A 23,864-nucleotide genomic window follows, 5' to 3' on the forward strand; every position below is an offset into this window, starting at 1 on the left:
GTAAATAAATAATTCTTGACCTATATATAAAATACAATCAATGTAATTAAGTATGACCTACCTACGCGTTTGATTTGCGCTATCCACATTTCACACGCCATCGCGTTGCCTGCCTGAAGCTGCGTCATTCCATCGCTTCATTGATCCAGACAGCCAACTGAAAACGGCGACAGAGGGTAGATAGGTAATATTGGTTTTAAGTAAAAACTCTAGTGTTTGCGGTACCTACCATTCTTCATACTGCCCAGGAGGCAGAAAAAGAATGGTTGATTAACAAACCAATCGCGCGGCAGCATAACTATTTTGAGACCTAAGAAATTATTTTCAAACCTAATTTAGAGAAGCTTGAACAGAGCTGATCGCAGCTTCTGCGCCACGCGAATGCGACTACTACAGACTACAACCTGCGCTTTTTATTAGTAAGTAGGTATAGATATCATTCGTAGGTATATAGATCTAAAGAACAATGTCGATTTTGAAAATAAAAACTAGTGCAGGTTCAACTCTTGACCTTAAAGATAGGACATAGGTCGGGAATCGAATTGGCGCTTAGAAAAAAATGCTTCATTTTACTTTTGAAATCTCGAAATCGATTAGTTTCGATGCCCCTTTCATGCACAGACAACGAACCCTAAAAATGGTCGTTAGAACACGAAGCAGTAACTTTTGAACTCGTAAGATAGATACCATGTGGGCGAATGCTACACACTATCTAGATCGGCGATATTTGAATCGAACCAGTCTTAATAAACAGATAGATCTGTTTACACGTTATTTTTTTACCGTGCCTGCACTCAATATTGCTAATTCATGCTCTATTTTCCTGTTTAGGTGTACGATGTGCGAGTGTAGGTAAAGCACGGTAAAAAATACGCCATAGAGTTCCCCATAGTATTCCTGTTAGAGTTGGGACCGAAGGATTCAAAATAAAACACTTAAATATCAATATTTTATAAATATTCATAAATGTAGTTCAAATGTGATACAATCAAAATCAGAGGAAATATTACCAACTTTTATATAAAAAGGAAACATCGTTTTCTACACTTTATCATTATTATCCTAATTACGAGCTGTAAAAAATATTTTACCATAACTATCTATAATGTATAGGAACTTGAGTCTATCAGGAATGGGGTGAAGATAATATGGTTTGCGATTCGCTTATAACTACTTACAATGTTTACTTATGGTAAAAGCAGGTGGTTTTCGATTATAAACTGTACCTACACTAAAAAAGTATATTCACCCCATCTCTAAATGTAAAGACTCGTCGAACTGAATTTGAGCTTCTTAAATAATTTTATTTAAAAAACTAATATAAAAATGCAAAAGAAATTGTATGAACTGTCGATATTTTTTTATGATTATCATGCTAAAAGAAAATAAAAATAAATGAGATAGAGTGTAGAAAATGGTAGTAAGTTATTATATTATCATTGACTATAAATCCAATAAAACATTATTGCTAATTCAAAGAAATTCTCATATTACCATAATTTTTTTTAAAGTATTAGCATTTTACTAGACATAGTTATTAGGTAAGTAATATTATAATATTATGGTCTTTAAAAATACTTACGCTTAAATGATAATGTTGCTTTATTGGTTTTAGAGACATGTGAAAGAAAGCTGTAATGAATATTGATTATCATTTACAAACTAATTAATAAGAAATAACCATTTTAATACTTTAAGACATAAATAATAACACATTTTAAACAATTTAACTTGCTTTCTTTGACTTAAAATCTCTTATTACCTAAATACTTTTGACTACACTAATAGTATAACCAAGTCCGTTATGTTACATTGTTTTATCCTATACTGACGTAATATAAAAGGCGGGAGGCAGATAACTCCTTACAGCTACGGACTCAGAAACAGAGTGTGAAATCAGTCCCTATCACCATCATCAGTATTTAATAACAGAGTTCTTCACTTTACAATATTTTAATACATTCAAGCATTCAGCAATGAGTAAAATTTCATGTCATGAATCATGATTAAAATATGAACTCAATAATAATTAATATACCATACTAAGGCCCAATTGCACAGGGACAGTTAAGGTTCGTACGCACCTGAGCGGCGCGGCGCGGCGCTTCAGTCCGACTGCAGAACGCGTCACCTCAGGCCGCTCGACGGTGCCTAGCGCACTACAACTTCAGTACGCGGCACCTCGCGTCACTTGCGCGTCACTTTTATACCCGTTCACGTACGAGCGCGAAGCGCCGTGCCGCGCCGCTGGGTATGTCGCACTAGCGTCACTGCACTGCGCGTCGCTTCGCTGCGCTTCAAAATATTCTCTCCAGCCGTGCCGCGCGGCAACGCGCGGTGAAGCGCTGTGCAGCGCCGCTCTAGTGCGATATGCGCCATACAAAATGATAGAAATGATATTTTGACGCTCTGTGCCGCGACGTGCAGCTCGCTGAAGCGCCGCGCCGCGCCGCTCAGGTGCGTACGAACCTTACTGATTTATAGTCCGTACAAAATGACTCGTCACGCGCCATTTTAAATATATGGGTCAACTGTCATGTCAAAAGTACGGTTTACCTTTAAAATAAGGACTAAAATCATACTTTTGACATGAAATTTGACACAAAAACGTAAAATGGCGCGTGAGGAGTTAAATTTTACGAGTTATAATAAAATTTTGTAATGACTTTTTGGCAAAAGCATAATTTGGTTGCCAAAAAGTGAGAGCATTAAAAATATTTGCTAAATCAAGTGTGCTTGTAAGAGTGGGTCTGAGGCCCATTTGCACAAGGACGTAATTTAATTTTATAATGCTGTCTAGACAAAAGCATACTGTTGCTGAAGTAACAACATTACAAAATATAGCTAAATCAGTTTAGTGTTTTTGAGCAATGTTACTTATCTAAGTTAAATTATTTTTACTAATTTTAATAATGTCAAAATATTTATATATACTATATTATATTATGTATAAATGAAACATTTACTGTCATTTAAGAAATGAACTCTGCTATTAAATATATTTTTGTATTATCAAAAATCTTGTTGCTGTTCCTAGTATTAAAAAGTTAGAAACACAAATGCAAAAATAAATTACATACAACAGTCATGAACAATTAGCTTATGTCATACAACTAACAGAATTAGGGAGATTCTACGCAAAATTTAACATTACATTTTTACTATCATGATTGACTCAATTATAACTAGAGTTATACACTGAATCTCACATAAAACTGTCAGTTACATATACTACTAAACACCAGTATCACAATATCATACACACATATAAATAACTACGTAATTAAAATCACACACATACACACAGATACGACCAAAATTGTGGCTCGAACTAGCGTAACTTAATAATGAATTAATGATCAGTCTTAACAAATTCATATGACCCTTTAAGCAGGATCACGGCACTATTTTATACTTTTATACAATACATTGTACATCACTCTGCCACTGAGTCAAACTTAAAATACATTCAAACTTAAGAAGATACTAACAAAAAAAGCAATGCTGGTTAAATTTTTAACATAAAAGATCAGCACAATGAAGCAAACAGTAAAAGTACTATACACCAAGTTATGAGCTGGAAAAACCTATAATTTCTAAATCTAGTAAAGTAAAACTATAAATAACACTTTCCACATCAATCTATGATGTACTCAAGATGATTCATATCATACATTACACTATACTTGATATTTCCATCAGCAGCAGGAAACAGCACAGGCCTGCCTGCCTACAAGCTCTATACAATAAAATCTTGATCAATATAACATGATCAAAATAGTCACAACTCATTCACATGAGATTCTGTCAAGGTAAGGTAGAAATGAATATTTTTTAACAGAATATTAGTTTACAAATAAATGGCTATCCATTAAATAGTCAGAATATTTCAAAAATGATTTAAATACACTTTTGTAAACTAGTCGGGCTTACATCGAACAAACATGTTAGTATAGCCATAATCATCCATATTTGTAATCAGTTTTGTAAAATAGAAACTCAAACAGATTTTACAAATCATAATATACAACTTTTGAATGATCTATAACAATTTTCCAAAACAGTAGCTTTAGAATTACAGGTCCAATTTGCTGGGTTCAACAGTTTGTGATTTCACATGTAGGTTTTCTCTATAACATAGACAAATGTAACTTAACATAGTAAATGTTATTACATACAGTGAGAGCACTGCACCATGAAATGCATTAAATACATATTGAAAAAATCTTGATTTTAAGAATGAATAAAAGCATATAAATTTTTTTTTAAATAGAAATAGCGAGCGAGCAGGCGGGTCACCTGAGGGCTTAACATGCACCCTACGAGAAAATTTTGTCTACACATTTTCTCGTGTTTATTCATTATAACACAAGTAAATCCGTAGACAAATTTTTCTCGTGGGTGCATATTAGGTGTGCTGATGTTAAGTGTGAGTAATTTATTTTTCATTTAAAATAACTTAGACATAATTTTCTTATCACATTTCCAATCCTTTAGCTATGGTCAGAAATTAATGTTATTTCTCAAACCCCTGATAGTGGTCTCAGCTCAAGATTATTTATTTTTTGGGATACAGAATCACGTGGAATGCATTACTAATAAGTTAATAAATAATTATTATTATTGCCACTAACAATAACTTACCAATATCAAATATAAAATCACTGGAATTTTTAGCGACCTACCACACTGGATTACTAGATATTGGATAATTCTTTGTTGATTAAGATTTTTATAAGTTTAAATTTTATTTCATTTTTTCTACTACCAGATGTCTTCACTCTTCTTTACACTAAATATAAGTGAAAAGATGCTGCTAGGGTATAACTGAATGAATTTTTAAAATTATTAACCACTACACAAAATATAGTATTATGTGACACATCACACAGCTGATATATAAATGTAAAGAAATTATCAGATGTATATAGTAGCCGCATGCCTGCATTATATTATTCATAATAATTTAAGAGCTAATACATTTATAATTACTTTTTGAAAATAATTCCCATTAATAGATTCTTAGTAGGTTCCCATTAGGTACAGTCCGCGCCAATTAAATAGTCGTTCTTGAAGAAGAAGCGCAAGACGCGTCGCAATAGCATTTTTTAGGCGTCAGTGGTGCGCACGTCGCTCCGCGCCGCACCCCGCGTTCGTCATCTACATAAGTGTGAGCGCTACATCCGTACACAGTACACGAGCGCGTGGAACAATACCTGCACGAGCGCGCACTCGCATCATAAGTCAGACGCGATTATTTAACTGCCAGGAACTTTCTGGATAATATATGCTAACGTTTGTGCTCGGGCCAACATAACTTTCAAGTAAATAATTAAATTATGATAGTTACTGTCTAACATTTTGTTTAATCCATCCTTGTCATTTTTATTCCTCATTAAGTTGATGGTTTTGTCAAACTCTTCCCATTGGGGCCAGTCCTCTAAGTATTTCTTCATAATGGTTAAGTAGATTTCCCCCTCCAATTCATGGATATCTCATAAGTTGATGCCAAACTCCTTGTAATGTATGTCAACAAGTTCAGTGTTTGTCAACACTGTACTCTGTTTATTTTTATTGTTGATCAGCCACTTGAAAAGTTGTATGGGCAGTTTATCTATATCCTGATCCGATTATGTAAGAATAACCATTTAATTGCTATAGCAATCGTCAAGAAATTATGCATTTTGATTGGTTGATTCACTGTTTACATTTTTCACAGCCAATCAAAGAGCAGAATTTCTTGACAATTGCGATTGCCATGAAACGGTTATTCTTACACAATTTGGGGGGGCTGATTCATCGTCATCCGAATTAATGGCAACAATATCTGTAGCTTCTTGCATCACCATTCTGCTTTAGATAATGTTTCGGTTATTTTAAATTTATTCAGTATTTATTACACCAATTTGAGCACCCCAGACCAAGGAATATAATATTTACAATATTTGAATTTTGAATGGTATTAACTATCCTTTCATTATTGCTGTTTCAATAACAACCTCTTTACATCAATCTCAGCATTATTGCTTGCATTCCATAATACGCTGAACATTAAACATCATGGGGAAAACTAAAGAAATTAACTAGGGAAGAAACTGAATGCCTACACTGAAATAATGTCAAACATATCGTATTGGCACGCGGCACATTGTATTACTAGTCATGTTCACCCATTCTTATGAAAATCAGTCATTCCTCGATCAATCAATAACTGTATTAAGGGTGAGTAAATCAATAATAATCATAAAACATAATTAATTTGAGACTAAACTAAGCACAGCGCCAATCAACTTACGTCACTTGCATCAATCAGTAAAGGGTAAGCCCGCACTGCAAAATATCGCGATTTTTCTCACAAATTCTGCAGAAAATCGCATGGTGGGTGAACTTTCATAGTCCGGATTTACCCTTCCCCCCCCCCCCCCCCCCCTCAATCTCACACTCAACTTAACTTCAAAGCGTTATAAACGAAACACAGACTTATCAATTTGTCACTTTGGAAAAGGTGTTTATACAACTAAACAAAATATTCGAGGAGGATGAGGTCTCTTCAAATAGACGCGATTTATCGAGCGGAAAATCCACAACTAGTTAGTAATACAATCACGAATGCTTCACTACTATAACTCCTGGTCGCTGTGGCGGAGCTCGTTCCACTTTTTTTGTCAACGCCAGAGGGGCATCAGTGCCTACTTCTCCGAACAGGTGATCTCCCTCCAAGTGACGGATGGCCTCCACAATGGTCTCTAAGTTCTGGCGGCTCGTGCTGGGCAGATACAGCCGCGAGGGAGCATCATGAGCAGCATCGGGCAGCACCTCTACTTCCACCCGAGGCTCTGCCTTAATGGCTGCTTCCAGCAGAGGGGCAGCCACTGCAGGTGGTGCTTCTGGTGCTGGTGGTTCCTCCACTTCAGATTTCTCCATTTTGCAGTCAACCTCTTCTGTTTCTTCATAGTGACCTACCTCATGTGTGCTCTGTGTCTCCATGGTGGTGAGACGGTCTTCCAGTAGACGCCGCAATTGCTTCTCACGTTCCAGCTGCACTCGTAACTCTCCACTCTCAGATTCCTTTTTTTGGCTGATTCCAGAAACCGTTATGACTGGTACAGGTTCCGGTGATCTTGAGTTTATAATCGTATCATCAGTGGAATCAGGAATTATGGAAGGAATATGAGTTATAATTTCACTTTTCCTCTTCTTTAGGGGTATATCTCCTCCTTCATGTTGGTTCAGCAACCTCTTCAGTTGACAGTTCTGAGATAGAAGCCTCGTTTTTTCTTGTTCCAGTGAGTAGATGTATTCTGCAGTTTGTTGCAATATGGCAGCCTACAAAAAACAAATCCATTAGATATCATGAACATCAACCTATCACTGGCTCACTACTGAGCACGGGTCTCCTCTCTAACACATACAAATAGCTATTAATAGACTGTAAATAAATTATACTTACTTTACTTAGTTTTTCGCCTTCATGACGTGGTAGCAAGGTGCGCAATGCTTGGAAGCCTGCATTTATACTCTGCATACGCCTCCTTTCATTGCTGTTTGCAATTTCACGCCGAATTCGCTTTTCTGCTTCCATGGTTTTGCTACCTGGTGGCAATTTGTCGCTTCTGAAAATGTTTAAAACCCCAATTAATTTTAAAATTAAACAGAGGCTACGTAATTGTTTAAAAAAAAAAAAACAATGAATCATACATCTAAGTAGGTGTTATTAATTTTTTTTAAGTTAACAGTTTATAACTTAACAATATAATGCAACAGTGGCACTACCCTGCCACCAGATCATTTGGAGGTTGAATTTTGGTCTATAACTAGATCAAAATCAAAACTATTTATATTATTAATGTTGTATTACAGAATTCATATTGTTTTTATTAATTTATTCAATGCTTATTGCATACTTTACAGCAGAAGTAAATAACCTCATACATTATGATCCTGTGTGCACGACATAGGTACATATCATAGGTTTATTTTATCTGCTACATATATTCATATTTATTAAGTGGAATACATTTACAAATGTATATTCGTATGAAAACATTATAATTTCATCATGTTGACAGGTCATACTGAACACTATATGCGGTATGTTTGATACTCGCGAGTGTGATAACGCTTACTACGCCTATTTGATTCGTCCAAACATGGCGGCCCAACAGCTGACTATGGACCGGCACAGGGCGGGAGCAAACTCATATGGACCCATAATAATATGTACTCATCACAAACATTACAGTTCATATTGTTATGAAAGAAACTGTCATTATTCATGAATGTAATCACCATAGCTGATACTATCGTTGCAAAATCTATAACCACGCCGGTTACACCTACCTTGAGTTAGCGTGATCAGATGCTTCTTCTTCGTACAAGTTGTAGTCTTCTATTTCTAGTAAACAAACGTCATTACCGTGTAATGACATTACTCAGGCACAAAACAACGCAAATGATTAAATCCACATCTAAACCACTTTAGTTAGAACAGAAAATCGAAATTAGTTTTAGCAAAGCCACAATGGCGGGAAATGACAATGAGTCTAGTCAGGTGACGCTACAGGGATTATTGACTTCACCACACCGTTAATCACTCACATCACACTAAAAAACACTTGTAACTATAGAATAAATTCTATGTATTAAAATGTTCTTTATATTATAAAGAAAACTTTTAAAAACAGTATTAAAAGGATAGAGTCAAGGGCAACTTGAGAAACGCGACATCGCGACATATCGATGCATTTGCCCATAGAGTTAAGCCATAGACAATTAATCAAATCAAGGCATCGTCGTCGGCTCCGGTCACTGTACAGTCGTCACGGGTAACATTGTAAACTAGTCAAACATTGTGAGTAGCTCAGGCGTGGCTCAGGCTAAGAAATAGACTTCTCAGACGCGTATACCCGAAAGGGACAAAACAACAAAAGAAATCATACTTACCGCCACTAAACACACCAGAGTATGATAGTACACCAAACAAATATTGATTACGTCACCACTAGGCTATCACAGCTTTACGGAAACTAACAGTAATACATAGTTACGTGGATAGTTAGTACATATATAATACACTTAAACCTAAATAGTTAGTCTCCAATGAAAAGTATTGCACTTATAAGGCGCAATTTATATGGGAAAGGCGGGCACAGGCGCGGCCATAGAGAAGGATTGGTGCGGTGAAGATAATATGGTGCCGCTGCCGCTTCAAAACCTATTCATACAAAATGTATGAAAGCGACGCGTCGTGACTCGTGAATTATAATACTCAGACGGCGCGGGGCGCAGGCATGCCTCTTTGCTCCAAGCGTTATTCGTTCGACGTCTGCGCCGCGCCTTTGTTTTACGCTTTATCTGTATAAATTGCGCCTTAACGTTATAATATTTTGGTACGAAGCCCTTCGTATGCGAGTCCGACTTGCACTTCACTTCACTACAAATATTATGTAAGTTTAGGAACACCCTAAACTACATCACACAAAAGTTTTTTAATGGCATCCTAAAATCCACTTTAATGTTGTGTTTATATTTTAGACAACAATAAATTTAAAATAAAAAACAACAATAAATTATTGTACAAAATTGATTTATATTTTGATTTGAAACTTACGGCAAAATAATATTTCGGCGCTAAGCTATATTTATACCAATGTTACCCGTTTTTACTGTACTCTATGTAAAATAACAAGGAGGTTGGACTTGGATTTAAAATAAGAAAAAATTGAACGCGCCTGTAACTTTCGGTTGGTGCTCCCGTCCATTGATTATGTTGGCATAACTGAAGCGTCTCGATGCTATTGACCAATCACAAAGAGTTTCAATTTTGAATTTGTTCTCGGTGGGTGGAGATTTTGCCTTGTCGCCATATTGTGTTCGGCTGTGTGTGCTGGAAGTGAAATAAATTAATAATTTTGGTGTAATTTCTTTGCCCACACTGTTCGGATTAAAAAGCCTTAAGGTAATATCAAAACTAGTATAAGTTTTTGTGATAATTATTTTTAAGATATCCCGTGTGATTCCCTACGCCTATGTGCCGGCTGTTTGTGCAGTCCTTTATCGTTGCTTTTAAAATAATTAGGTACTTTGATAATCGTACTTTAACTATGCTCTGCTTCAAAATATTAATTATGTTTATTATATTATAAAACAACATTTCCATTTATTTTCTAGAAGTTGAGGTAGGTACCTACCAATTATTTCTAAATGTGTTGAGGTAGATAGGTACCTAGCTGTTAACTTTTTACTTTTTCATATTCCTGTTGAAATTTATCAAAGTGAATTATACTTACCTAGCAGATGAAATATTAATTAAAGGAATAAAATGATCAATACATAGAGCTAATGCATTCCGGGAAACCCTGTTTTCATGCATTCACTAATCGTATCGAACGATGAATCATCGTAACTCAACCGGTGCACAGTTCGCTAAACAAAGGTTTTTGGTATTACCGATTTCATATTGTCAATTACATTACAATTTACTTCACTGTCCTCGATGTGTACAAAATTAAGTCTCCTAGAAATATTGGTTGAAAGAACACGACAGTAAAAGTTGTTTTTGTGGAAAGTGTTTATATGCCCACATCTGCTAGTAAATTTATGTTAAGAAATAAAAAAAATATTTTTAAAAATCTGTTATTCCATTTTACAGTACATCTGGTTATTATTTCATATTGCACTATGAGATGCCTCCACCTTTGTTAGCTGTGATTTTATAACCCTGCCGTATAAAAAATTCTATGTGTCACTCTCCAAGTCATTTAACTGCATATACCCATGGAAAAAGTTAAATCCATCAGTTCTGATTGAAAGACAAACATACACACTTTTTCGTTTAATATAATATTAGTAAAATTTTGCGAAATCATTAAGTAAGAATAGAATAGAATATATTTTTATTCAAGTGAATTTTTACAAATGCTTTTGAATCACCATCTAGTTTAATTTACCCCTGGTTGCCGAACGAACAATGCATAGTTAAGTGTGCTTTTGCTGTACACGTGGTGAAAATGACACACCCGTCAACTTCAAAATAAATAGCTTATTAGTTTCTTACTAATCTCATAAATCATACTAATATGATAAATGTGACAGCCAGCTTTTCATGGCCCAACAGTTTAATCGATTTTGATGAAAGTAAGCTTACATCCCAGGGAAGGACATAGGCTACTTTTTATCCCAGAAAATCAAGAGTTCCCATGGGATTTTTAAAAAACCTATCCACGCGGGCGATATCGCGGGCATCATCTAGTTGGCGTCGATTCTGATACATCGCTAGAAAGGAGAGAAAATGAAAACTAATACTTAAAATTTTAAAAAACATAAAATTTTAGTGCTTCTGAACAAATCTGCCACCTTAATTTACAAGGTTTGACAGTTTTAAATTAAAATAGATTTGTTAGTCCTTTTCTTGTTACATTGGCAAGAAAAAGATGTGAATAGATACTCGAAAATTTAGTTGCCATCAAAATCAGTAGCATTATTCTTGTTGAAAATGATAATATATCTAAGTACACTTTAATTAATTATCTACCACTACACTATCAGTGCTGCAAATGTTTACTGATGTAGATTCAGCTATATTTTCCCTCAAAAATCATTCAAAGTCAAAGTCAAATTATTTCTTCAAGTTGAGTATAGGTACCTTTGTACACTTTTTTAATGGAATTTTTTTGAATTTTTAAGATGTGGAATGTGTGTCAAACTTAAAATTAAAGCTACTCAAGTTCCAAACGCGCCCTGGTCTGAGAAGAGCCCACAACAAACTCGACCAAATCTTATTTTCATTATCACCACTTCACAAAATCACTTAAACTTATTAGAACCAACAAAGCTGTTAAGCAAGTCATCCCCAAGCTTTCTTATCATTTACATAAATCCACTTTGTAATAAGATTTTTCAAAAAGTTTGGAAGTTGTTGAGAGACACCTCCAATATAATATATTATGTATCTTCTGGGAGCTTATTATAAAAACTTTGCTAAATTGCTGAAAAAAATAATAATATGATTGTCTCTTGAAATTTATTGTCTGTGTTCAGCGCTGCTGTAAGTGTGGAATACACAGTTTCATACTATTATCCATATGAACTGTGAAAATAACCTAGAGGCTACATTTTTATCCTGGAGTCCCATGAGGAAACAGTTATCACACAGATAAAGTTTCGGGTGATATGTACCTACCATTCAAATGATTGAAATAAATATTTTTCATTCATTAATTAATTACTTAAATTACTCAATGAAATCGAAAAATTTAAGCCTATTTAGCCTGTCATGCTTATTCAGATTTATTAATTACATCCAGGATGAAATCATATTAAGGAAACCACAATTTAATGTGGAAACAACAGATTTGATTATGATAATATATTATTTTAACAGCTAATAGCAGGAATTCAGTAAGTCAAATGAATCTGATTTATATTAAAAAGAAGGCTTTTTATGGTTCATGGAAACCCTTTGTTTTCCCAGGATAAAAAGCCTCGATCACTCCTCGAACAGACCAGCCCACAAAAAATTATTTTAAATTAATTAATAGCCCATTAATTTTCAATGTTTCACATTGAAAATTAATGGGTCATAAGATAAGTTTGGTCTTGATGACTCCAAGGCTCCCGAATTTACTTACGGAACAACTAACGATTTTCTTAGCGAGTGCTCGAGCCGTTGACCTTGAACACGGCGAAGTCAAGGTCATCGCACAGCAACTTAAATTAATAAACCAGAACTAGCTTTGCTCTAAACGCCTCCCAAGTTCCATTGTTACAACCGCGACGCCGCGCCGATAGATTCGGGATGACAGTACAGTGCCTAAAAAAGTCGAGTGGAGGGGGAACGGAAAAGGTCATTCACCCCGCTCCGTGAATCAATTTGTAAAGTACATAACTTTGTATCACACATAGTCTGCTGATGAAGTACTTGTCTGCTACTTTTACAAATGTTACTATTTTTACGTTCGCTTGTTGTCAATTTTACGCGAGTTTCGCCCACTTTTGTTTTGTAGATTCGTAACTTCTACCTACACTGTTGTTAATTTACAATCATTTTATTATAAAATATGCAGATTTATACCTACTTGTTAAAACTTAGTCTAATTTTTATCTAACATGTTTTAATGTAAGTTGAACTGTTACCTCAATATTATTTGCTAAGGTTGTTGGTTAATATTTGTTTATTGATTTTTCGTAGGAATCTACTATTTGGCGTAAGTAAGTAGTTCTAAAACTATTATACGACTATAAAATTAATTATACCCTCAGTTTTTATTTTCGTTTCCGTTTACAATGGACCGTCTAGCTTCTGATATTGTCTGAAACGATTCTTTGTGCAGAGATAAAGACGTAGTAGGTACGGCGACGTGACTGGCGTATCCCTACTTTGAACGTTTATTTCTATAATATAAGTATCTATTTATTGTTAAGAGAAGTAGATATTTATAAAGAGGTCATTAAGTAAATTGCTTGATTGTTTAAAGCGTTCAAGTATATTTATATTGGTACAAAATATATTAAACTAAAGTAAACGACTTGTTATTCACAAAGTATCAATTAGACAAATAACGACGGTTTCACGGAAGAGTAACTAGAACTAAGATACCTAAATACACAATGATAACGACTTCGTTAATGATATTCATGTGCTTTTGTCGTGTTGTCTTTAAATATTCTCAATTTCACGTCTATCGTCGAAGCGGTAACAGTTTTAAGATATTTGAACCTCGAACACAATTATTCAGTGCAATATTTAAGTGTATGTTTAGTGTCCACATAATAATTTAGGAAAAGCCCATTGTGATTGTGTATTAAATATAATTTGGTGCGTATATTTTAATTATTTTTCATTAACGGTATGACGGGATTTCAATCACAATTGAATGCAAAATTCTAGCTAACGACTTAGGCGCCATCTCCACGGACGAGAGAATCGCGGCGATAGTCTCGCCGTGTCACAAAATTCGATACAAACTCTATGGGCCTATACAGGGCGATAATATCGCGGCGATAGTGTGTATCGAATTTCGTCACACGGCGAGACAATCTCCGCGATGCTTTCGTCCGTGAAGATAGCGGTTACGCACTCATCCGATCCGAGTCCGTGAAAATAGGTTCCGAAGTTGTCATAGAATTATTTGTATGGTAGCTTATGACATATGGCCGTATTTTCACTAATTCGGATCGAATGAGTGCGTGGTCGCTCTAAAAGGAATCTACTGTCAAAATTTCAACGTTCACCACAGGCTGAGCGATAGTAGATCAGGCACTAGTGCGAGACATCAGACAAGTCTTTTGACACGTTTTTATTAACTAGCTTTCTTTTATATGTATAGATTAATGTCCTAAATTCTTTATTGATCACGTCGCGCGTCGTCATTGTCGTAGTATAGCGTCTCGAACCCTGAATATATGCAGTAGTAGGTAGGTACAAGGCGGGAGCGGTGCATCTTGTTGCTATTTTGGTCTGCAACATTTATTTGTAGCTAGTTCCCAGCACCCTGACCTATTCACGCTTCTATAAGCAGCATCCTTAGCCTGTTTGGTTTTGCCTTGTCTATCGTAATCTGACTAGAGAAAATTGCCAAGTTTGCTCTACATTCGTAAAATTACTGATTTGATCACGAATGTACAAGATTATAATAATATTACGCTACCGGCCGTTAAAGTGTCCGTGAAAAAAGTGCAATCTTATTTTCAATAGTTCGAGATAGATAGCTATCTCTCTAGATAGCCAATACGAACACTTCTCACGAAGATTTGGTGGTATTTAACACCTTCTTCTTTTAACTTAACTAGTATACTTACTGTTTATGAAAAATTAATTATTGTTATAATTTGTATAGTCTATCAACAGACGTTTACGGTTAGGCGATCAGATAGCGTTAGATTTGTAGAATTTGCACATATTCAAATCCATTCAAGTCTTTGGAAGTTTTGCAATAGTAAAAGCAATTCAAATATTCGCTATAGGTATATACCTAAGTTAGAATTATGTTAAAATTCACACGGTAATCCTTGATTTGTGGGCTAAGTACGTAAGTAATCCAAACTCACAAATCACCTTAGTGACCAAAGTTTAGACGCCTAGTATGAAGTCCTTTAGTGCAAGATCTTGCCCTAACCTAACTACATATAATCGGGCTGCAAGTTGTCCGCTGCCGCGCCGGCAAGTCTTCGTTTAAAAGGATAGCTGATGCTAGAGCTTTTCTCTGCACTGGTAAAGATTTGCTGAAGGGCGGGAAACTTCGTACTTGGCGGACGTGAATTTTTCGTGCTTTGATTTTATTAATTTGTAATTTCAATTTGGAAAAGGATTGGTGTTGTTTTATAGTGTTAATATTGTAGTTTTAGTGACATTTTCATAGTAGTTAGCTGTATATATAGGTAAGTTTTTAAATTTAGTATAGTTTTCATTTCAAACTTATGGAAACTAGGCCTCCCGATCCCGGGGGGTCTGATCCCCTAGGATCGTTGAATATTACATCTAAAATGGACGTATTAATTGCGGCAGTTGAGTCGTCAATGGACACTGACGTTTCCGTTGTGTCCAATGCCGACCAACCGTTAAAAAGAAAAATATTTTCACGCATTTGTATGACCTGTAACAAAAGAAAAAGGAAAACAAAAGGTCGAGATGGAAGAGAAAGGTACAGGTGTGAATGCAAGTGTGAACCTGACAATAATAAAGTTCAGAATACCCCTTACCCAAATCCACAAACTGAATCCACAAATCCCACCGATAATAGTAATCAATCTTCATTGCCAAAGCGTGTGCCAATTGGTCGTGCTTATTATCAACAATCCGACAATGCCCCATATGTAATACATGTACAAAAAGAAATTGAAAAAACTGATAGCTCAACAACTCTACACCCAATAACTTTTGGTAGATTTTTAAAAAACAACAAATTTAGTGGTGTTGTGAACGGAAGCGTAAAACGTGTAGGTAGAAATCGCATTAGTATGGCGTTTTCTACCTACTTGGATGCCAACAATTTTTTAACAAACCCAATACTTGAACCCGCAAAATACAGGGCGTTTATACCCACATTTAATGTTACTCGCATGGGTGTGGTAAAAGGTGTCCCTAATGATTGGTCTGAAGAGGAAGTCTTACTCAATATGAGTGTTCCACTTGGTTGCGGACCAATCATTAAAATCAGGAGGATGAAAAGAAAAATTGTAGTGAATGATGTAAACCAATTCATTAACACGGGGACGGTAATAGTTACTTTTGATGGGCAAATACTGCCTACCCGGGTATATATGTGCTACACTGCTTTACCTGTAGAGTTATATATTTACCCCACTGTGCAATGCTACCAGTGTTGCCGTTTTGGACACGTCAAAAATCAGTGCCGGTCAGTGCCAAAGTGTTATAAATGTAGCCAAGGGCATTCTGGCGACACTTGTCAGGTAGAGGAAGAGTATTACCGGTGTTGCCTATGCAAAGGTTCCCATCAAGCCATAAATAAAAAATGCTTAGAGCATAACAGACAGAGAGCAATAAAAGAAACCATGAGCAAAAGTTGTATTTCGTATATGGAAGCAATTAAAATACATCCACCAGTTTCAAACATGTCATATGCCGAAGCTTTGGTTTCAACGCCTGTGCCATCCTCTTCATCACAGGATATACATGGTCCCCAAAAATCTAAACTTCCATCTAGTTCAAATTCAGTGCCGAATTCGTATAAAAAAACAGTCTTTATAAAGCCAAGATCACCCTCAAAGCATAGCAAAGGCTATGACCGCTCTGCCCACTCAGAAATAATAAGAGATCCTGTTTTACCTAAACAAAAGTTTAATTTTAATAATAATAGTTCTGAAAATAACATGAACATGGCAGACATTATTAAAATATTAATTCAATTATTATCACAATCAAATATAGTTACACCGTCCCACGTTGCCACAGTAATTGAAGCCTTATATCAAATCTCTAATAATAATGGTTCACAGAGCCAGAGTGATTCAGTGGAATTGCCTGAGCCTCAACAGTAGAAAACAAGACTTAATATATCTTATTAATAAACATGATCCCTTTCTAATCTGTCTCCAAGAGACATGGTTAAGAGGGGAATTTTTGTTCAAAATGCCGGGGTATGTTTGTCTCCGAGAAGACAGACCTGATGGGTATGGCGGAGTGGCCATACTCATCAGAAATACTCTGACATTTACACCTATCACTCTACCTGTACATAGCGATAACTTATCTGTTATTGCAGTTATTGTAAATAGTATATGTTATGTATCTATATATTTCTCTCGTCCTAATAATGAAATATTTAATGAAATAAATGAAATTTTTAATTTTTTACCGAAACCATTTTTATGTTTAGGGGATTTTAACTCTCATCACGAATTATGGGGATGTTCCACATCAACCTTCTATGGAGAAAAGTTGTTAGATTTAATAAGCTCCCATAACTTGTGCATTCTTAATACTGGGTCTCCAACACGGTTGGCACGGACACCTAGTGCTCCAGATTTGTCCATTTGCACTCCTGATCTAGCTTCATCTCTCACCTGGTCAACCGCTGAATCTACTGGTGGTAGTGATCACTACCCTCTAATTATTACTTTCCCTTTTGAAAAACCTCTAAAACATGTAAGACAGCCACGTTTAAAACATAAACTGACAGATGCAAAATGGAGTTTGTATAGTGCAGCTGTTGAAAAGAAAATCAATAATTTACCTGAAATTAGTCATTTGAATATATTAGAATCCTCACAAGCTTTATCTGCAGCTTTAATTGAAGCTGCAGATGAAACTTTTCCAGTAAAAAGGGGTGAGTGCATGGAATTTATTCCATCTCCACCATGGTGGGATGTAGAGTGCACTAATGCTGTTAAAGAAAGGAAAGCAGCAGAAAAACAATTTTGTCAAAATATGACGGATGAAAATTTTGATAATTACTTAAAAATTGCCAATACCACTAAGGAGCTACTTAGGGTAAAGAAATATGAAGGATGGCACAGGTTTTGTAAATCCTTGAATCCTACTGTTTCACCTTCAATTGTTTGGCAAAATATAAGAAGGTTTAGATCTGCATTTAAAGATTCACAACAGAATAAAATATCTCCAGCTCTAGCAGAGCAAATCATGGATCGTTTGGGTCCTCCTTATGTACCTGAATGTCCCATGGCCTTAACGCCCCTAATAGTATCTAATGATAATTATAATAATGTAGATTTGAATTCGCCATTTACACTTAACGAATTGAAAGGCGTACTGTCATCGACTAAGGATTCAGCACCAGGGGAAGACGGGATTCCTTATTCCTTCTTATCGAATCTTGACGACAATATCCTCAGGTACTACCTTTCTTTGATCAACAACGTTATGATGGCGGGTATCGTTCCTGAATCCTGGAGGTCCCAAACTTTGATCTTATTACAGAAGCCGAATAAATCGAGTTCAGATCCAACATCGTATAGGCCAATAGCATTATCGTCGGTATTAGCTAAAACTGCTGAACACCTCATTAAAATCAGGCTGGAATGGTTTTTAGAACATAATACATTATTATCAAGAAACCAGTTTGGTTTTAGGAAAGGTAAATGTACCCTTGACAGCTTGAGCGTTCTTACCACAGACATAAGACTAAGTTTTTCTAAAAATGAGTCTTTGGTTGCTGCCTTCCTAGACATAAATGCCGCCTATGATAATGTAAATATCTCGATTTTAAAAAATAAATTGCTAGCCCTGAATATTCCTAATTTATTAATTAATTTTATTGTAAATATGTTGTACGAAAGATATATAAAGTATTCGTTAGATTCGTCTGAAAATGAAATTATATATAGAACTGTGTGGAAGGGTTTGCCACAAGGCTCTGTTTTGAGCCCTATATTATATAACATTTATACTTACGATTTGGACATTTCTGTTAGCAGATATGCAAATGTGCTTCAATATGCAGATGATTTGCTTTTATATGTTGCAGGGCCATCTTTGGATAATATTAGTGAATTGTTAACTTTAGCGTTAAATGCTTTAAAGTGTTGGTTATATAATAATGGGCTAGATTTGTCACCATCTAAAAGCTCTGTTGTAGTATTTTCTCGAAAGCGAAATCTCCCATCTCTTCATATTAATTACAATGGTATTCCGTTAGCAGTTAAAGATAAGACAAAATTTTTAGGCGTAATATTAGATTCTAAACTTACTGGAGTTCCTCATTTTGAATATGTTTCATTAAGGTGTGAGCGAAATTTGAATATTCTAAGGTGCCTTACAGGAGTATGGTGGGGTGCACACCCTTTTACAATGAGATTGTTATATAATGCTTTAATAAGAAGTGTTTTAGACTATGGAACATTCTTATTACACCCTGGTAATACAACTGCAGCTAAAAAGCTGGATATGATCCAGTCGAAGGCTTTGAGGTTAGTTACAGGTGCGATGAAATCTGCTCCGACAAATTGTCTTCAGGTGGAATGTTGTGATCCGCCCCTATATATGAGAAGACAATTCCTCTGTGATAAATACTTTTTTCGTACATTACAGCTAAGTTCCCATCCGTTATTTTCAAAAGTACGACAACTTGCATATCAGGTTGATACCTGCAATTACTGGACCCATAAAGACTCTCCATGTCTTGTAAAAAGTCTTAGAAAATATGAAAGTTTGGGAGCTCCCACCCATCGAAGTATTACTCTTCCTCTATACCAGCATAACTACAAAAGCCTTATTGCTGTCCCGCAAATTAAATTTGATATAGGATTAAAATTAAAAGATAACCTTAATCCAAAACAGGAATTTACTAACATCGTCAATAATAAATGGCCCGACAGGCACTATGTGTTCTCAGATGCTTCTAAGCATGAGGATAAGAGTTGTGTTGGGGTTGGGGTATATCATTCACAGTATAAAGGTATACAACAAATTAAACTTCCACCTGAAACTTCCGTTTACACCGGTGAATGTTATGGTTTACTTAAAGCTTTAGAATATGTTTTAATTTTAAAGATACCGAAAACCATAATATTTTCTGATTCTCGCAGTGCTTTAGAAGCTATTAATAGATTTCCATTCAAATCCCATAAACAGTCTCCAATTGTTTTTGGGATTAGAGATCTTTTATATAAATGTTCACAGAGAAATTGCGATGTTGTCCTAGCTTGGGTACCAAGCCATGTGGGCATTCTCGGAAATGAAAGAGCTGATCAATTGGCAAATGAGGCTATACGCATTGGAGATACTGTCCCATACACCAATTATTGTTCTGACCTGATAAATTTATCCAAAGTATATTTGTATGAAACCTGGGATGGGGTATGGAATAACGATAGTTCAGTAGGTAAACATTATAGAAAAATTCAGACGTCCATTCCGAGAAAACCATGGTTCAGTCGATTAGTTTTCTCCAAAACTGTCACCTCTGTTCTGTGTAGAATACGTTTGGGTCATGTTTGTACACCAGCCCATTTGTACAAGATGAAAATTGTTCCCGATCCTTACTGTTCCTGTGGGGAGTATGGGGACTTGAACCATATTTTCTTTGCATGCACTTTGTATGATCGGTCTGCCTTTCTTGCTCATCTCGAATCATTGCATATACCATTTCCTACATCTATAGTTTGTTTATTATATACTAATTCTTCAAATATTTATAAAGTTCTAGCTTTGTTCCTAGAAAAAAATGATATCAAGTTATAGTATATATGTGGGTATATTATTATTAGATTAGTGAAAACCTTATCCTTTTCCTTTCAAATTCCAAATCCCGATTTTTCAATTTTATCCATAGTTTCCCTAACTTTAAACTTTAATAAATAACAAACCTGACATTGGCTAATCTGTGTAAAGCCAGAAGAAGAACAAAAAAAAAAAAAAGATTTGCTTACCACACTTCTACCTGTAATCTTGCATCGCAAACGTATTCAAATCGATAAAATCTAGCATACTTGACCCTATCCAAAACCTCGATTTTCAATATGGTCATTTAATGACTTGTGTTTAACAATTGCGCTTAAAAAGAAAAAATATAAAATATCACTAGGGTCATCTTGCATAAGTGTAGAGTTTACCGGGACAAGAATCTTTACAATTGATCTGTTTTCTCACAGAATTACAGCTGACGTAGTTGTAACCCTAAACTATAGGTACTCAAGTTCAATACTGTCTATTTCCTAAAGTTTGCAAAGGTATCATAGCTACACAAGTTACTAATACGTATTAGGTTGTAAACATACTTTTATGCTTTCCGTTTAGACAAAAACGGCATTTTCTCCGTGACATTACGAACGATATGCGCTGTGATGGCGGAACGTAGCAGTAATCGATGTGTCACATATTCCATCAGTTACGGTTAGTTCCGTCCTGACATAAGCCATAAGGGGACAGAGGCGGATTTCTACTAAACGAGACTAGTAAATAATTCATATTTAGACGCGTGACGATTACTACAAAATTTTACGAATTTAGCCTGATGCCCACGTCTTCGTCCGCGTGGAGTTATTGTTTTGAAAATCCCGTGGGAACTCTTTGATTTTCCAAAAGTAGCCTATATCCAGGTCCAGGTCTTTTACCATGCAAAAAATCACGTCGATCCGTTGCTCCTTTGCGACGTGATTGAAGAACAAACAATCACACTTTCTCTATTATAATATAGTGATGGCAGGATGGGAATGCAAACTGTACATATTAGTACTATTAAGCACTGTTGACTGGCTGACGGCGATTAACCCACCACTTCTCATCGCTCCATCAATCTCTCGGTTATATGGTCCGAATCGGAGGATCCTCGGTACATGCTCCCATGTTCCCGGAGCGTCTTCTTGACTCCCTACAAATACATTAACTCATATGTTTCTCCGACTGCAATGAATTGCCAGTGTGTGCTCGGGGAAATTTGCACTGCTAGTGTATCGCCATAACGCCGCCGCGTGCACGCCTATTTTAACTAAAGAATGTGTCGATCGCCGGCGACCGGTCGATAGTGCTTAGTAAATAGCATTTAGGAACTATAATAATTTAGCAACTTGCCGATTTAAAAGTTAGGACATCAATTTTGGTCATGGCTCGTTTTGAGTATTTTGTGTGATGTATGTATACAGGCTAGAAGCTAGTATGGGTGCCAAGCAGAGCAAGCGCTCGGTGGACATCAGCGGCAAGGAGGCGGAGAGCGCGGGCGAGGTGGCGGCGGGCGCGGGCGGCGAGGGCCGCGTGGAGCAGCTCGCCGATGCCGACGCGCTTAAGCCGCAGCTCAACGGCGACGCGCACATACACGACACAGCGGTGAGTGACCTATGACCATGGCGCAGCAGCAGAGCGCGGGCCGGGCGAGGTGGACATCAGCGGCAAGGAGGCGAAGAGCGTGAGCGAGCCGAGTACTTCACAATTCTTTCATGCAAAAACTCCAAAAGGAACTCCTGGGCACGACTTCCATTACATCGAGTCTCTTTATTATTATTCACTAGCTGATGCCCGCGACTTCGTACGTGTGTGGGGAACTCTTTGATTTTCCGGGATAAAACGTAACGTAAGTAGCCTATGTCACTCTCCAGGTCTTAAGCTATACCCATGCAAATGTTGCTCCGTTGCGACGTGATTGAAGGAAAAACCAACAAACAAACACACTTTGGCATTTATAATAAGGATATGTGATACAGCTAGGTACTAGGTTTTTATGAGGCTCATGCCCCCTGAAAGTTTATTACAGGTGCTACACGGTTTAGTTACTCCATTATTAGTTCAATATTGACTTCGTTAGATAATTAATTTATAAACTAAAAAATATTTGAATGAAGTTTCGTAATAAGGGAATATTAGATACAATCCCTTATTGGGAATTGTAAATGGTTCAACAACGGACCCGCATTCGAATGTCACACTTGCCTGTCGGAGTTATTGCTGCTTAATTTGTTATCATGTTGTCTAAAAATAACCACGATAAGGGATCCTTTACATTTCATGTAACTATAATATTATGTATTAGATCGTCGAGAATGTATGTAGCTTCGTAATGCGATTGTAGCATTGATGGAATGTTGTGCTCTCCATTTAAGAATATGTCGGAATGTTAACGAAGATACATATGCCGGACACGTCATCGTATCCTGTTTATTAAAGGTTTCTTACATAGGCTTAGGATGCTACGATGACTTGAAAATGAATAAGAAATATTAATATCGAACTGAATGGTACAGGAAAAAGTAAAAGAACTAGACAGCGGCACGCCAGAGAATGAAAAGGACGCTACCACAGAGAAGGAAGGCAAAGAACAGGAAGAAGAAAAAGACAAAGAATCTTCCGTCGTCATAACGAACGGCGACAGCGAGCAGAAGGCAGACGCCGGAGAGTCCACTCCTTCGCCAGAGGACACCAAAAAACCCAAGAAAGAAAAGGTAAGATAAGCTGCCCAACTTTTTTCTGTAAACTGTCATATTATTTTAATCTTATATGTGTATTGGACCACAAGAAAACTATACGAGTATCAGTTCCCAGTATTTACAGATCACAATTATTTACAGTAGCTTAGTTTGTATAAGCACCAATAATTGTAAGACCCCTAATTGTACGAATTCTTGCAGCAATTCGTTATTAATCAATTTTAGTGGAATTGGCAATTATTCAGTTAAATCTAAAAAAGAAACGCGTTCTGCTTCACGGTTTAGTTAAACGTACATTTTAATGGATTTTAATTTATGTCCAGCTCATAGCACGTGCTTACATTTATCCTCACATTAATCTTCGGAACTAGTTCAATGCTATTTCGTTAGGGAGGCCACGCGGGCAGCATGAAGTTATTATGACTGACCGCTTCAAACTGCGACGACAGCAAATTACAATCTTTTCATTGTCATACACGAAATCGCTTGAGCAGTCGCGACCGCTCCGAGCGGTTAGCAGAATGGTGAAA

At 36.2% G+C, this 23,864-nt stretch overlaps 3 protein-coding genes and 1 long non-coding RNA gene across 4 annotated transcripts in view; 2 read left to right on the forward strand and 2 right to left on the reverse strand.

Annotated features, from left to right (window-relative positions):
* Positions 1-940: 940 nt before the first annotated feature.
* crp (cropped) lies at positions 941-8,740 on the reverse strand. The gene is made up of 3 exons (XM_034971114.2): positions 8,341-8,740; positions 7,451-7,613; positions 941-7,326 (listed from the first exon to the last, which is right to left on the reverse strand). The coding sequence occupies exons 1-3, from the start codon at positions 8,427-8,429 to the stop codon at positions 6,604-6,606; spliced, it is 975 nt and encodes a 324-aa protein (XP_034827005.1). The 5' UTR covers positions 8,430-8,740; the 3' UTR covers positions 941-6,603.
* A 1,055-nt stretch (positions 8,741-9,795) lies between these two features.
* LOC117984476 (A-kinase anchor protein 200-like) overlaps positions 9,796-23,864 on the forward strand; it is a 35,550-nt gene continuing 21,481 nt past the window's right edge. Inside the window, exons 1-3 of the mRNA XM_034971102.2 lie at positions 9,796-9,958; positions 22,060-22,240; positions 23,152-23,349. Coding sequence (XP_034826993.1) covers positions 22,073-22,240; positions 23,152-23,349 — 366 coding nt within the window. The 5' untranslated portion in view covers positions 9,796-9,958; positions 22,060-22,072. The remainder of the gene's footprint in view (positions 9,959-22,059; positions 22,241-23,151; positions 23,350-23,864) is intronic.
* Positions 15,280-23,864, forward strand: part of LOC117984626 (leucine-rich repeat-containing protein 40-like) — a 210,114-nt gene continuing 201,529 nt past the window's right edge. Inside the window, exon 1 of the mRNA XM_069500289.1 lies at positions 15,280-15,378. The gene's annotated coding sequence lies outside the window, so the exon portion shown is untranslated. The remainder of the gene's footprint in view (positions 15,379-23,864) is intronic.
* Positions 16,509-20,815, reverse strand: LOC138402682 (uncharacterized). The gene is made up of 2 exons (XR_011237035.1): positions 17,694-20,815; positions 16,509-17,596 (listed from the first exon to the last, which is right to left on the reverse strand). It is a non-coding gene; the product is annotated as an uncharacterized lncRNA (long non-coding RNA).

Source organism: Maniola hyperantus, chromosome 8, assembly GCF_902806685.2.
Source record: "Maniola hyperantus chromosome 8, iAphHyp1.2, whole genome shotgun sequence".
Classification (NCBI taxonomy): domain Eukaryota; kingdom Metazoa; phylum Arthropoda; class Insecta; order Lepidoptera; family Nymphalidae; genus Maniola; species Maniola hyperantus.